Genomic DNA, 15412 nt, shown 5'->3' with positions numbered 1-15412 from the left:
AAGATAAATATCTCTTAACTTCTATTTTTACCTCACACAGATCATTGCCAGTTTTATCTTATCAATATCTCTTGTTTTCATTTTATCATTTCACCTTTAGATTTTGTTAGGTTGTTTTAAATTGAAATAACTACCTACTTAAGAAAGAATTTCTCTTTATAATTTTTATGTAATTCTTATTTTTGTTGTCTATTTGGTAATTGGAAATCCAATTATCATCCGTTAAATTTGGTATATGTTTAGTCAATGTGTTTTCTTATTAATTCAGACATGGAATCTAAGAATATTTGTTGATGTAAATTTAAAATTTGTGATTATTTTTAAATTTAGAGTATTTAAAATTACTAAATTTAGTTTCTATTACTTAATAAAAGTAAATATTCCATATGTTAGACTTCCTCGTCTTAGATTCAAACTTCCACCACTTCACAATTTTTGATACAAAAACTAATCACTTTTATTCCAAAAAAAAAATATTAAATCCTAATTTTTTTATGAAATAAACAAAAATCTATGACATAAAGAAAAGTAAAAAGTAGTGAAAGTATCTAGCATGTGTTTTATTTTTTTTATAATAAAAAATATAATTAACTTTTACAATTTTATTATATATATATATATTTATTTATTTTGTTTGCTATTGATAGTTATTATAGTTTTAAAAAAAGAAGTTTAAAAAAGAATCAGTTAAATTAAATAAAAAAAAAGTCACTTAAAAGATAAAACTAATAAAATTGATTTTAGAAAATCTTTACTTAAGTGATGAAATGGATACCAAATTATTTAAATTTTACTAACAAATTTTTTTAAAATCTAATAATATTTATTTTTTATTTGGACTGAAGCATGTACCGAGAAGAAGTGGTGGATTGGCAGAGGCATTGGAGCATAAAAGCAATGGGCGTTAAAAGCGGTTTGTCATTTTTGTTCTCTTGAGACCAAAAGACGTTTCATTTTCAACTCCATGGCTGCTCCCTCCATGAGAATTGTCTTCGGTCTTCTCACTTTCGTCACCGTCGGAATGATTATAGGTATTTTCACTCTTCTCTTCTCTTTCTCTTCCGTTCCTTGCAACATCTTCACAAACCCCCATCACCCGCTGCAAATCATGGTGTATTTCCTCTCCGATTTCTTCTTCTTCTTCTTCAATACACGCTCTTACTCGATCCACATTTCAGAGACACCAGAAGCTTCCAAATGCACGCTCTCTTGCTCTTTCGTCTTCTATCTTCCCGCACTGCCCTAAATCATCACATATCTCAATAATCACAACCTATTACTCTTGAATTGACACTCAAAAAACCTCTTGTTTACATTACAGGTGCTCTCTCTCAGTTGGCCATCATTCGAAAATTGGAAGACTCATACGGTATCGTATCCTACCATTCTTCTTTAACGAGTTGAAATGAAACTAATAGGGGACTTATTTCATGGGATATTTGACCAAGATTTTTGTATGCTTTTCTTGATTATTATTCTTATATTCTGTTAGCCTAACTGGTTCGTGCAGGCTCTGATTCTTTGCCATTTAGAAGATTGCGTGGACTCGAAGGTGATGGTTACCTTCAATTGCCAAGAGGTCAGTCTTATTTTTGTTTTTATTACTGTATCAGAGTCGTTGCTTTTTGTACAATTTGTCAAAGATTATTTCTTTGATTGCATTTGGTGCAAATTTTAATATCTTCAGAGTGTTTGGTACCTGCTAAGTTAGTTCCACGGCTGCTAACATTTATTTATCACATGCGGTATATATTTGATTCCGTGTTTCCACTTTGTGCAATGCTTTACATTAACAATAAAATGCAGTACTGTATCAATCTGTTTATTTTAATTCTTGACTGAGTTTTGAAACATTTCGTGGCTGTTTTTTCTAGATATAATATTTGTTTTCTTTTAATCTTTCTGTAACACAAAAATATATTTGTTATTAGGTATTCCACCAGTGTATTTTAGTTTTACATATTTTTAAAGTTGTTAATAACTTGCAAACCATTTCTTTCGATTTTCAGGTATTCCTTTTTGGAATAATGACAAGGAAGCAGAAATCTTACGCCTTGGATATGTATGTCTGTTGTCCTACCTTTCTTCCGCTAAACTTTTATATTTACATGTTTTCTCAGTCTCATCCTCTATGATAGAATCACACACAGACCTTCAAGTAAAATAAATGTGTAAAATATTATTGCTTTTACGTTTGGTGTAAATGTATAACATTGTAATTCCAATTCGAAAGATACAATAAGATTAAAGTTCGCTTCTCTGTTCAATTAAGTGCTTGGTTAAAGAATACTTGATTGCACTCTGAGTGACCAATATCTATGTCATTCTGTCTAATAATTTACGTTTAAAGCCTTGATGTCAGTCTGTGTTGTCTGAATAGCCAGTTTATTTTCTTTTTTTCAGTGGATTTCTTTTGCTATTCTCATTTCTTTGAGAAATGAATAGATTTGCGTGCTTAAATTTTGATTATTATTCCCGTCTGATCCTCAATTGTAGGTCAAACCTGAAGTGATTAGCTGGTCTCCTCGAATTATTGTACTTCATAACTTCTTGAGTTTAGAGGTATGCTATCTCTACTAAATGTTGTTTTTCATTATTAAAATTGTTCTTGGGGTCAAATACCTGGGCAATTAACAATACTTTTAAAATATTCATTTGCTTTATAAAAAATGTAGTGATGATGACCGTATGTATGTATTAAAATTATTTTATCTTACAGGAATGTGATTATCTCAGGGCTTTAGCTCTCCCTCGCTTGCAAATTTCAACTGTGGTTGATACAAAAACCGGAAAGGTACACTAACAGTTTCTGTTTGAATTTCAATTTTATTGATCATAATCATCAATAAATGCTAGGTGATGAGACAGGGTTTAAGTTTCATTATGCTTAAGTGAAGTATTGCCATATTCTCCGAAGGAAAATTATTGTATTTATGATGAATTTGAAATAAAATACTAAATGCCTTTTAGGAAGACAATGCGCACATGCATATTCAGGAGCTTGTTATTTTGTTACATTTGAACCTTCTATATTGTTGAATTCTTTTACAACCAGTTCACTTTATGACTCTGATTTTTATTTCTTCTCCTTCATGAATAAATTATATTTTTTTAAGCTATTAAATGATTTAATCTGTGGGTGGGAGAACCTTTCTCACAGAAAATATGCAATATTGGGCTAGAAAAGAAGATAAGTGAGAAGTTTTCAAATTTAAAAAGAAGAATTTTATGCTTCAAATGTAGAGCAGAATCCATTTTAAGAGTTATTTAGAAATTATTGTCTGATCTTCTTTGTGGACTACCCCTTTATTTGGCATGTTATTTGATCCTTTCGACAAAAGTACCCCACAATTGGCGATTATGAAGCTTGTAGAAACAAAGTCGTACAGAGTGTTTTAAGTCCATGGAGTCATTTGCATCTATGAACATGTATTTCTTCATTAAATGTGATATTTCTGTCCATAGGGAATCAAGAGTGACGTCAGGACCAGCTCTGGTATGTTTTTGAATCCTCAAGAAAGAAAATATGCTATGGTACAAGTAAGTTAACAATTTTACTCCCTTACTTCAATCATCAAAGCAGTGTAAAATACATGGACTGTGTGACCATAACCTTGGAACAGTTTTTGTACTCCCATACATACTACATTGTTTTTCATGGAGGTAGCTGGTGCATCTTGTTGGGTGTTTATTAGTGACCTCTGACCTATTTTGTTTTTGAAAGTTGAAATATTGTACCAACCCTAGTTTTGGTCACATCACAATCATGAAGAGTTATTTCGATTTCTAAATGTATAAATCTGATCATAGAAAAGACTGAAAGTGTTGCCACTATTTAAATCAAGGGTGGGCATGGTTTGGGTTTCAGTAAATAAGTTCAGAGCGTGTTCGGATTCCAGTGAACCAATTAAAAGATTCAGTTTTAAACATATGAACTAGTTTAGTTAGTAGACTATATATATATATATATATATATATATATATATATATATATATATATATATATATATATATAGGCAAACACACACACATACGTATATTTTACACAAAATTGTACTTTATTAAGTAATTTTAACTGTACAGTCTGATCAAGTATGGTCACCTTGCTCATCTAGGCAATTGAAAAAAGAATCTCTGTCTATTCTCAAATACCAATCGAGAACGGTGAGCTTATGCAAGTCTTGAGGTGAGAATATGACTTATTTTTTCACTCTATCTGAACATTTGTGGGTTTGCTAGTATTAAGGCTAACGTCTGCAGCAGCACAGGTACGAGAAGAATCAATATTACAAACCTCATCATGACTATTTTTCTGACACTGTAAGTTGTATTTGCTCTTATTTTAATTTTCAAATTATAGTCCACATGTGAATTTCCTTGAAGTGGCTTCTTTGAAACCCTATTTGCGACCTGTTCTGCCTTTCTTTTTTGTGACAGTTCAACTTGAAGCGTGGTGGGCAGCGAATAGCCACAATGCTTATGTATTTGAGTGACAATGTTGAAGGAGGAGAAACATATTTCCCGTTGGTAAGCTTCTTGTTTTCTGAAAATTATGTCACTTATTTTGGTAGTTGTTGTGTACTCTTTTTGGATTTTATATGTATCGTGAGAAGTATGCTCAATTTGTAACATGCTAGTATTAGCTATCTATTCTGTGTTAGGTTTGCCTATTGTATCTGTCACTCTTATCGGACATTTTGATTGTACTGATGCTGTTGTTTATAATATACAATATGATTCAGGCTGGTTCAGGTGAATGTAACTGTGGTGGGAAACTTGTCCAAGGGCTATCTGTCAAGCCAACTAAAGGAAATGCAGTGCTTTTCTGGAGTATGGTTAGTGCAGTTAATTTGCTTATTATGGACGCTATCCATGTTAATTATGAAATAGGAACAACTATTTCCATAATTGTTCTAGTACTTTTATGTGTCTTTAAGATTGTACCTTTAGGCCCAAGAGACAGAATATGTATCTTTGATCATCTGCAAGTGCTTGTGTCATTGCTAAAGAGTCCATGGTATCAAATAACCAATTACTACAAAAGAAAATTACCAAACTAATTAGTATTAGCATAAGGTGCAAAGAGTAACCATAGTGTTTAAGTGATAAATTCAAGATTACAAGAACCAATCTACTTTTTCTATGTAAAAAGAGAGTTTAAGAGTAGATTCATGTTTACCCCTTTTTACCCATTGATTGGTTTTGAATGATGGCTCCTATTTGGGGGAAATAACTTGTTTCTCAAATGACAGTGCGGGAATTTTTTTGAAACTGTATGGATTGATTCTTGGTCAGGAGAGCCTTTATCAACAGCTACCTGCCTTATTTTCCCATTTCTCTAGTGTATTTTTACATGATGTTTTTTAATTACAAAACTTAGTGTTGTAGCATTTGACCCCATAAATATACAGGCGCCGGTGCTGACGATTTTACCATTACATATTGTCAAGAACCAGTGCTAGATAGGAAGAACCAGTATAAGAATCAAGGATAGAGATGCCTCTATAGGTTTTCTTTTATATATTTTTTTTCAATTTGTACTCAGGATTTAGTTGGTTTATCAATTGGGCATCACGTAGTATTTTTGTGATAGAAAATGTCAATGGTCAGGCTATTGAATGATGGAGACTAACTATTAGTATTGTGCATTTTTTCAAACGAAGATTTACGGTGAAAATTTTCGTATTTGATCGTGGCAGGGATTGGATGGTCAATCAGATCCAAAAAGTGTGCATGGAGGATGTGAGGTAATCTCTGGGGAGAAGTGGTCAGCTACGAAGTGGATGAGGCAGACCACCCACGCTTGATTTCTTATCCGTCACCGTCTCCTGCAAAAAAAAATTCACTGATTTGGATCTTGTCCTTATAAAAAAATAACGATTAAGATTAGTTATTGATATTGGAAATATTCATTAGTGTTAAATTAATAAACTGCGGCGTAATCTCATATCAGATGCTCCAGGTATTATGTTTCTGTTTCATATTTTGTCAGGTCGGGATGTTGATTCGAAGAGACTGACCTAAATATTTCTCATTGAAATATTCGTAAACGGACTAAATCTTTTTGGCACTTATATTCTTTTTATCCACCTTAATAATCCCTTGACCCCTACTACACCATACCATATAATTAGGCTGTTAGCCAATATAACAACCAAAGGCTACAATAAAAGCACCCGAACCACTAAATTTTTTTTAACAGTGAAGACAACATTTGTAACCTTTCAATCATGTTTTCCAAGCAAAACTTACCCATTTACATAATAAAATTCAAATCGGTCATTCAGGTAGTTTCAGAGAGAAATTACGGTTAAATATTTCCTCGACAATGGTAAATTTTCCTAAAATTACATTAACACTAGGACCCATAATGACATATACCAAAAAAATAGGGGCATTCGATTAATCACGATAATCCACACAAATAAAGCACCTTCTTAGTAACTTAAAAATGTGTTTTTTATGTGTCAACCCCACTTACAACAAAATTGTCACTCTCCCATGGTTAAAGCACCTTTCAATCATGTTTTCCAAGCAAAACTTACCCATTTACATAATAAAATTCAAATCGGTCATTCAGGTAGTTTCAGAGAGAAATTACGGTTAAATATTTCCTCGACAATGGTAAATTTTCCTAAAATTACATTAACATGATTGAAAGGTGCGTTAAAGGCAACGGTATTCCGTTGATAACAAATACGTCCGTCATTTGAAGATAAACGGAATTATAAAAAAAAATAATAATAAACTACATGCCTAAATCAAAACATGAGATGTTATGTATCAGGAACTGTATGCCCTTGTTTATGTTTGTCCTTTACACCATAGAGACAAATACGAAGACCACCCTGGATCATCGCTTCATAAAAATAGTTCTTGAACACCTCCAGGAATTCATCCCTGCCAATCAGTACCATCATCATCAGCTTCTAAATTTATGCAAAAATCTTACAAGAGAGACGACGGCGTTACTTTAATGATATATAAGTAGAACAGATAGAAACCATGACCAAACCTGACTTGTGGAAGGGTCAACAATGAATACCCCTTTACATCAGGATGCAAATCTAGCACCAGTACTTGCAACCTTGAAAGGTCTAACGCCTCAGCGTCAATTAGCTTCTTTATCCTGAAATTGATATACGACAATAATTACGTGACTAAATTTAACAATGCCAATATTTTAAACCACTGCTTATCAAAGGTACAGTTTTCTTTAGTAGCAGGGCGAGGGATTACCAACCTGCTTGGAGTACCCCCAGCAATGTTAACACGGTTCTTTAACAAAGAAATCTGCATTGATCATAAAGCAAAATCAGTTGGTAATGTTTCCACGACGAAGAAGAATAACAATTTATAACATCAAGAAAGGGAAGGAAAAATCAAGAAGTTGGGATGAAAAAGAAACCATGAACCGGTGAAGAACAAAACATTCAATTTAGACACAAAGAAGCAATTTTTTTTTTTCAGAGTACAAGGAAAAGGGAGTTAAATTTAAAGTTTTAAAATTAAAAATGCGAGCAGTTTGGTCCCTCAGTCGCATGCCTATGAATTGCTGCTAGTTTCACAACTGGTGCATAGGAATTAAGAAGAATTTACAAGTTGAAGTGGAGGGCAGTAGTGAAAGAGCAGAATTGAGAAGGTACCTGTTCCTGAAGCTTCAAGTGCTTTGCGAATAGCTTCGCAGCGTGGCATTGTTTAGTGAAAGAGCGAAAGCCCCTGCAAGAGGAAATTAGGGTTTTGGCATGCAGAAGGAATTAGGAATGGAGATTATGAGAGAGAGAGAGAGAGAGGGAGAAAAGAACCTGAGGAGGTGTATGCATCTAAGGGCAGACGAAGATATGATGAGAACGGCGGGGCTTCCGGCATTAACTTTTCCCTCTACAACACTCCCTTCGCAGAGATGCTCCCTCCACGAGGAGCCAAACACTGCCTTAACAGTTTTCCCCAATATTTGGACATCTGAGTGATTGGGTACCTCCAGAACGCAGTCTTGTCTGAGGGACTCCAACTCCAGCGATGAAAGCTGAAGACCCATCGCCGACTGAAGGAGACGCAGAGCCTCCGACGATCGTTCCTCTGACTTCTCTTCGGCTTCCTCCGCCGCCTCCTCCTTCTTCTTCCTCTTCTTACTCACGTCACTGTTCGCTTTTCTCTTTCTCTTCTCAGACGCCATTCCAACCTCACTCGCCTCTTTCTTCTCTCTGCCCTTAATATGACAATTCTATTCACCTTTCCTTTACGCGCTCCTTTTTATCTTTCCCCACCCCTCATTTTCATTATGGGCCTTATGTAGGGTTGGTAAGCCAGATAATGGATATACGACAATTTCTTCTTGCACCTCCATGATTTCAACATTTATTTTTATACATCCACGTAACAAGCATGAATAATGATATTATATTGAATTAAGTTATTTATTTTAAACATAAATTACAATATCGAGTATAAAATAAATAAGTTATAAAGTGCGAGAAGAAAAATGGATAAAATATAAAGAGATTAAAATGTTTGGCGTTAATAAAAATGATTTAAAGACTTTGTGGTATCAACATAAAGGCATAATTGAAAGTTTTTATCAAATAACACTTGTATATTGAGAACCACTCAAATTCACATTCCTTGTTTACAACTGATTTTATTAATCTTTTGTTCAATACTTTATTTATATTTTAATTAAATATATTATTATTATTATTGTCTGTGATTAAAATGTTATCAACAAAAAAATTAAAAATAAAAGCATGCGAAAGTAATTTTTTCCTTTTAGAAAATTAATATTTGCAACCTTTTCAATTAGAAACAACCATCACAACTCAAAATATTAATATTTGAATTAAATCCTTTTATTTATTTTTTCCTTGAAGGAAAGCATAGAAATTTGCAGCTAATTAATAGGAAGAGGGTCTATAAGTAGCAACTTGATCATGTTCTCTATCATGAGGTCTGGCCTTCCAAGTCCATCTCCATATTGGTATATGCAATGAGAAACTCTGACCATGTTAATACCTATTTCCATGAAAGCTTTTAGAATTCTACTATCCAAAACTCTTTCTTCGTTCATCTTTTTCCATTCTGCATCGATCAAATTTCTCAATTCCTCACGAGTTTCTTCCTCATTACTCCCATTCTCATGCATGTACGACGTTATTGAGTTCGTTGTTTCACCCCTCTCTAACTCAGCCTGCAGTTAACACACACAGGTTTCCCATTAACAATCCTCACACAAATCAATTTAAGGTTTTGATAAAACTATGTTACATACAGCAGAGGTTGCCAGATCATTGCAAAGTCTGATAATGGTGCATGAGGAGCGCACAATGCCACCAAAATTAGTCAAGTAGTGGAGACCTTTGTCTGAGAATTCTTCTTTCTGTTGGCATAAGAAGTAGGAAGGAACAAGCAAAGTCACACCGGAGGAAGAAACTAATGCGTTTTCCATATGCTTACTGAAAGCTGGAATGATTTTGTTGTCTGACCATTTTGCTTCTTGGAGGAATGCTTTGCACAGCTCACCCCACTGTCACCATTCACCAATTTCATTACTTATCTTCACATATTTAAGCTCATAAATTTACCAATTCATAAATTAGTACATACAGATTTTGCTAGATAGGAAAAGTTGTCATGCCCAGTTTCTTTAAGGATGCTGTATGTGATGTCGTTGACAGCGTTGTAGAGTGCTAAATAGCACAACTTCATGTAGTCTGGAAGAGTATTTATGGCATTCATGTCCCATCTGTAAACATGAATTGCTCAATTGTGACTACACCATATATATACACATATACAGACAGTTGTAGCCAGATCAATAAATATGCATAAGAACCTTTCAACAGCATCGGTGAAGAGTTGCAGTTCTTCCAAAGTACCGTAGACATCGTACACATCATCAATAATGGTGACCAGACCAAACATTTTTGTGACAGCTTTCCGGCATTCACTTTGATGAGGATGAGGTGCCATTCCCAATGCCCAGAAGTATACCTCCATTAATCTGTCTCTTACAAAATCTAGCTTCTTTGTCAACCCCATCTCCCTCCACCACCTACCATACATTATACATTATACGATTCATAAAATGATATTTTAACACCATTTTTTACACTATTTTGACATTGCACACGTGCCAAAATGTGATTGGACGATTTCAAATTAAAAAAGTTGAGACAGGAGTATATTTGGAAGAAAAAAACCAAAGTTTATTTTTTAATTTAAAATCGTCCAACCACATTTTGACAAGTGTACAGTGTCAAAATGGTGTCAAAAAAATGGTGTTAAAATTTTATTTTCCATATACAATTTATTATGAGATAATCAGTTGAAACTTATGAATAATTAACCATGATAGTTCTTGCAGTTCTTTTTGGTGCTCTGATTGCACCATATTGAAATCTAGCTTTGCAAGCTCCAGTAGTAACTGGTGGTGGGGTTCCTTTGCTTCGTATCTGTCAAGATGCCATCGTGCTTCTAGTCTGTGCAATCTTCGGTGATAAGGAAGTTCAAGTGCATGGTTAACTTGTTCTTCCACTTTGCTGTTTACTCCTTCTTCTAAGATTTGCTTGAGTTGTGTAATTGAAAATAACCTTGCCTCGTCCAAGAGATTTTCTCCCTCAAAGCCAAGATAAGACGCCTCATACAGACTCAACAACCCCTGCACGTCATCTTTAAGTTCAACACTGAAACCTCCCTTGTCCTTAAATCTCTTAAACACATCTGCATCATGTTAACTCGATTAGAAGATAATAAAACATATGTTTAATGTGTGTTTGGAACTAGTTGTACGTAACATGGGAATGAATACCTTGGGATACATGAAAACCATGTTGTCTAAGTAAACGAAACCTGAGAGCAGTAGCATGGAGTCCACTTTTGTGCTTCTCATTTTCATTCAACAGAACAATCTTGTCATGAAGGGCTTTGACTATGTCCTTCTCAAACTTGTAGGTCAATCCTAGACGCTGGACATTGTCGATCATTTCTAGTAAGCTCAGTGGCTCTGTGTCTACCCTATTCATCATACGTCGTACCTCCTTCTCCAGCTCTTTTGCTCTTTCATTCAGTTTTTTCTCCTGCGTTTGAGTTACAATAAGAACTCATATTGTAAAACCAAGTTAAAAGAATAAAGCTTACTTACATCCTTAATGAATATTGTAAATTGGTGTTAGCAAGACTCTTACAAAATAAAAAATATTATTAATTAAAAATGAAAAAGAAAAAACCTGAAGGTCATTTCCCAGAGATTGTAAGAGTTGAAAATTCCAGAGGTTTGGCTGGTAATTAGCTGAACGTCTATGGGGTGTTATCTGAGAGGTGTCTGCACATTTAAGTGTTCTAGGTTTGGGATATGCAAGAGATGGTTGTCGGGTGAAGTTGTTATTTAAAGTAACAGTAGTGGTGAGTGTTTGTATGGGATTAGACAGACAGAGAATCTGAGTTGCCATGATAACAAGTGCAGATGTTGTTAACAGGATCGATCTCTGTCTAACACCATGAGAAGTTGTGTTGTGTGTGATATCATTTTATAATGGAAGAAGGATAAAACACGACAATGGTTGAGGTGGGACAATGAATGACCATAAGTTTCCATGAATGATCATATCTTGCTATTCCTAGTCAAATTTGATACCAAAATGACAACAACACCACAAAATTTTCAAGCAACTCATGGAAATAAATTGAAATAAGGAAATGCATCCAATTAATTTCTTCAATGTTATTGGTTTATACTTTTTTTTTTTTTTTAAGTTTGTTTGACACGCTTAAGAAAAAAACAATGTTTAATAATATAATAATTTAATTATGAATTTAAATTAAAAAAAATAATATAATTATAATTAAAATATTATTATTTATCTGTGTAACATGAATATATTTATCGTTTTGCCCCTGTTAAAATATCATTATCTTTTTTTGGACAATGATATTTTGACAACATTTTTTGATAACTTTTTTGACAACGGAACACGTGTCATTATTTTATTGGTTTATTTGAATTTATGTTTAAAAAATATTTAAAACGGACCAATCACAAACTACCACGTATGCATTGTCAAAAAATTGTTAAAAAAATGTTGTTAAAAGAAGTTTTTCCTTATATATTTATTAAGTCTATCAACACCTATTCAATGGATAAACACAATTCGAGAAACAATACAAATAAGCCGTGAATTCAATTATATAAAAGAATTCATATCATTTCATACCTAAAGCTTTAAAATAATATGTTGATAAATTAATAGATATTTCATCTTTATATAATCATCAACATTTAGACTTACATTTAGATTTCATCAACATTAACCTATGAAGTTATACAGGAATTATTAGAGTGTGATTAACTTGGTTATTTTTATCCAACATAACATTTTTATACAAATTTGGTTCACTTTGAATTCATATTATTATATTCAAATTAAATCAGTTTTGTCATTTTATTTACTATCTCATCCTGACCATTGTTTTAATTTATTAAATACAATATTTTGTTAATCAAAATTTGTCATCTAACAACCAATACAAATGACAAATAAACTCATAATTATAAATTAAAATAAATTCATCATCTCTTCAAATTTTCTTCGCTTCCAAAAAAATAGTTCCCAAAAAAAAAGAGAAAAATTAATGGTGCACATTCTGATAAGAGAATTTGTAGATAATGTAAGTTTAGATTTTAAAAAAAATTATATATTTCGTATTCTAGAGTCTTCTTTAAAAGTACAAATAAAATTTTAAATAAAATAAAACTTCTCAAACCATTTAGAATTATTAAATATTAAAACTGCAAACTTTAGAAATATTTGATAAAGAATTTATGATTGATATGATAAAAAATAAAATTTAAACTTGCTTTAATTCTTTAATTCAGGAATTCAAGTCATATTATCTTAAAAATGAAAGTAAATATTAATAAATAGTTTAATAGATGACATGATAAATCTAATGAATAATAAATTTGTTAACATTCGGTAATATAATAAACTAAAAAAATAATAAAATTTGTTTAAATAAATTATGATGCTATACTAAAAATTAAATCTTACAAAAACAATAATTATAAACAATGTGGTAATAATATAATTTGTCACATAACAACATTTTTTCTTCTGATTTTCTATTATCTAATATTTATGAGGCTATAATTTTTTTTTTTTTTTTTTTATCTTAGAATATGATTTAAAAGATGTAGGACAAGAAGAATGAACCTAGAGCTTTCTTTCTTTCCTTTTCAGTCATTAGATAGTTACACAAATAAAAAATTAATGGTACTTTCTGATAAGAGAATTTGTGGATCGTGTAAGCTTGGTTTTTTTTTTTTTTTTTTTTTTTTAAAAAAAAGTTTATTTCGTATTCTAGAGTTTTGTATAAATAAATTTTTAGACAAAATAAAACTTTTCAAACCATTTAAAATTATTAAATATTATTCTTCAAAATTGATTAACAGTTTATATTCATTATTATAGTTAAATGAGATTATAGTGTGTGTGATAACAGTTAATAATTGCTTATAATTAAATTAAAATCATTTTTTAGATAATTTTGTTGAAAACTAATTTTAAAATAATTATCTTTGTTTAAATATAAGAAAAATATATTTTTATGTCGGATATATATATATATAACTGAAAATAAAAATTAAAAATAATATAAAAAAAAATTTAGAATCTAAATAACTCATTCTAATTTAGATATAAAAAGATAGTTGAAATTCTTTAACTCTCTAATTACGAGGGTTTTACTTATTCGAATCATTTAATAATTCAAAATGAAGCAAAAAAAAAAATACTCCCTCCATTTTACTTATATGTTGTGTAATTTTCTTAAGGAAGTCCAATTCATTTAGTTAAATAAAGTATATGAATTAGGAAAAAGTATTCATATAAGAACCGTAAATAATATTAATATATTGAATTAAACTATTTAGTTTAAGTAAATTAGACTATTAAATATAAAGGCAAAAAAATAAGGATGGAAGTGAAAAATTGATGACCGTCTCCCATCGTTAATGATAAAGCATAAATGGATTAAAGAAGAGTATAAAGATATTTTAATTAAAATAATTTATTGAGGGAGTTATGAAAAATAAGTTGTTTTGAGAGGGAGAGAAACGATGAGGTTGTTGTGTGGTAATGAAAGGTTTCTTCCAAACACATACAATACAATTTTTTATTTTCCTGTTCGCACAATTACATATTTCTTCTCAAAACTAATAAAAAGTTCCATGATGCCCTCTTTTGTAAACTTCTTCTTGTCAGCATGTTCCATTTATATATTTTGTAATTCAGGTGTTTTGATTTTTTTTTTAAGTTAAATATGCTTTTACTTTTAAATTTAGATGAAAAAATAAAATTCCTTTATATCTTAAATTTAAATTTTAAAAATAATAAATATAATATATTAATTTAATAACATTAATATATTTAAGTTTATTAAATCGTATTTTGATTAAAACAGTGCAAAACACTTTTAACACAAAAAATTTAACAAGGTTAAAATAACTAAATCAATATTTTTTTACATAACTCATGATAAAGGTCGATCAATATTTTTCTACATTCTGTATCTTTTTCTTGCACTCCTATACTTATGATAAAATACTCATGATAAAAAGATATATTTTTTTTATTTTAAAAAAATAAACAAAAATCCTATTTTCTTTTCTTCCCATGACTTGGCTTGCTTGAGCCAATTCAACGTGATCGACTTCAGATCAAATTGAATCGATTCAACTTTTAGTAGAGTCAGTTTAATGTGGCTTGATTTAGATGATCGTGAATCCGTCTTGACTTAATTGAACTTGAGATGTCCCAACTTAGCTTAACTTGAATTTAAATCAACTTTGCTTGATCTAGAATAAGATTAACTTGATTTTATTTATATTTGAGTTGACTCGATTTGGGACAAGGTCCATTTAACTCAATCTAGGTCCAAACCGAATTATCTTGAATTAACTTGAACCCAAACCTAATAATTTTGATTAGGACTGAGTTTCTTTGGTTCAAAATAAACTCAGTATAACTCAACTTAGAAATTTCACTCTGACCTAAAATAACTTAACTTGATATTACATAATTCTAACCATGTGTTATTTTACCTGACTCTAGCCTAATCTAACATTTCATAACTTCAAAATAATTTTACTTAAATAAATTGAGATTTTTTTTTTACAAATAAAAAATAAAAAATACGTAGAACTTTAAATAAAATAACATTAACTACAAAATATTATCAATATTAATAGTTTTTAACTTTTAACAATTATTTGAAATACTTTATTCAAACAAAAAACCTTAAAGTCACCGAATTTAAATTGTCTTATCCAACTATTTTTTTTTTAAAACAAAACAATTTGAAATGAGATAAATCAATTCAAAGTCAGTTCATTTAAATGTGTTACAAATTGTGAAATTCT

At 31.1% G+C, this 15412-nt stretch overlaps 3 protein-coding genes across 3 annotated transcripts; 1 reads left to right on the top strand and 2 right to left on the bottom strand.

Moving 5' to 3' along the window:
- The first annotated feature begins 858 nt into the window (after positions 1 to 858).
- Positions 859 to 6070, top strand: LOC106772144 (prolyl 4-hydroxylase 1). The gene is made up of 12 exons (XM_014658338.2): positions 859 to 1031; positions 1322 to 1369; positions 1511 to 1579; positions 2010 to 2062; positions 2497 to 2562; positions 2720 to 2794; positions 3466 to 3540; positions 4116 to 4186; positions 4269 to 4320; positions 4438 to 4527; positions 4743 to 4835; positions 5700 to 6070. The coding sequence occupies exons 1-12, from the start codon at positions 965 to 967 to the stop codon at positions 5805 to 5807; spliced, it is 867 nt and encodes a 288-aa protein (XP_014513824.1). The 5' UTR covers positions 859 to 964; the 3' UTR covers positions 5808 to 6070.
- A 344-nt stretch (positions 6071 to 6414) lies between these two features.
- LOC106772145 (uncharacterized protein C3orf26 homolog) lies at positions 6415 to 8232 on the bottom strand. Its single transcript, XM_014658339.2, has 5 exons — positions 7806 to 8232; positions 7647 to 7719; positions 7244 to 7293; positions 7016 to 7129; positions 6415 to 6900 (listed from the first exon to the last, which is right to left on the bottom strand). Exons 1-5 carry the CDS (start codon positions 8174 to 8176, stop codon positions 6777 to 6779), a joined length of 732 nt encoding a protein of 243 aa, XP_014513825.1. The 5' UTR covers positions 8177 to 8232; the 3' UTR covers positions 6415 to 6776.
- Positions 8233 to 8850: 618 nt separating this feature from the next.
- LOC106771573 (isoprene synthase, chloroplastic-like) lies at positions 8851 to 11506 on the bottom strand. The gene is made up of 7 exons (XM_014657565.2): positions 11223 to 11506; positions 10805 to 11072; positions 10344 to 10716; positions 9830 to 10048; positions 9601 to 9739; positions 9266 to 9520; positions 8851 to 9184 (listed from the first exon to the last, which is right to left on the bottom strand). The coding sequence occupies exons 1-7, from the start codon at positions 11442 to 11444 to the stop codon at positions 8888 to 8890; spliced, it is 1773 nt and encodes a 590-aa protein (XP_014513051.1). The 5' UTR covers positions 11445 to 11506; the 3' UTR covers positions 8851 to 8887.
- Positions 11507 to 15412: the final 3906 nt, after the last annotated feature.

Source organism: Vigna radiata, chromosome 8, assembly GCF_000741045.1.
Source record: "Vigna radiata var. radiata cultivar VC1973A chromosome 8, Vradiata_ver6, whole genome shotgun sequence".
Taxonomy (NCBI): domain Eukaryota; kingdom Viridiplantae; phylum Streptophyta; class Magnoliopsida; order Fabales; family Fabaceae; genus Vigna; species Vigna radiata.
This window is presented reverse-complemented; position numbering and strand designations above follow the sequence as displayed.

Bases quoted from the DNA above. Each gene is read 5' to 3' on its own strand.
- LOC106771573 (XM_014657565.2), bottom strand. From the start codon at position 11,444: ATGGCAACTCAGATTCTCTGTCTGTCTAATCCCATACAAACACTCACC. The intron at 10,717-10,804 runs GTATTCATTCCC...AACATGATGCAG, and splicing joins TGGTTTTCATGTATCCCAAG to ATGTGTTTAAGAGATTTAAG. The intron at 9,740-9,829 runs GTTCTTATGCAT...TCATGTTTACAG, and splicing joins TTCACCGATGCTGTTGAAAG to ATGGGACATGAATGCCATAA.
- LOC106772144 (XM_014658338.2), top strand. From the start codon at position 965: ATGGCTGCTCCCTCCATGAGAATTGTCTTCGGTCTTCTCACTTTCGTC. The intron at 2,063-2,496 runs GTATGTCTGTTG...CCTCAATTGTAG, and splicing joins AAATCTTACGCCTTGGATAT to GTCAAACCTGAAGTGATTAG. The intron at 4,321-4,437 runs GTAAGTTGTATT...TTTTTGTGACAG, and splicing joins ATGACTATTTTTCTGACACT to TTCAACTTGAAGCGTGGTGG.
- LOC106772145 (XM_014658339.2), bottom strand. From the start codon at position 8,176: ATGGCGTCTGAGAAGAGAAAGAGAAAAGCGAACAGTGACGTGAGTAAG. The intron at 7,294-7,646 runs GTACCTTCTCAA...TGATCAATGCAG, and splicing joins ACTTGAAGCTTCAGGAACAG to ATTTCTTTGTTAAAGAACCG. The intron at 6,901-7,015 runs GTTTGGTCATGG...ACTGATTGGCAG, and splicing joins TTGACCCTTCCACAAGTCAG to GGATGAATTCCTGGAGGTGT.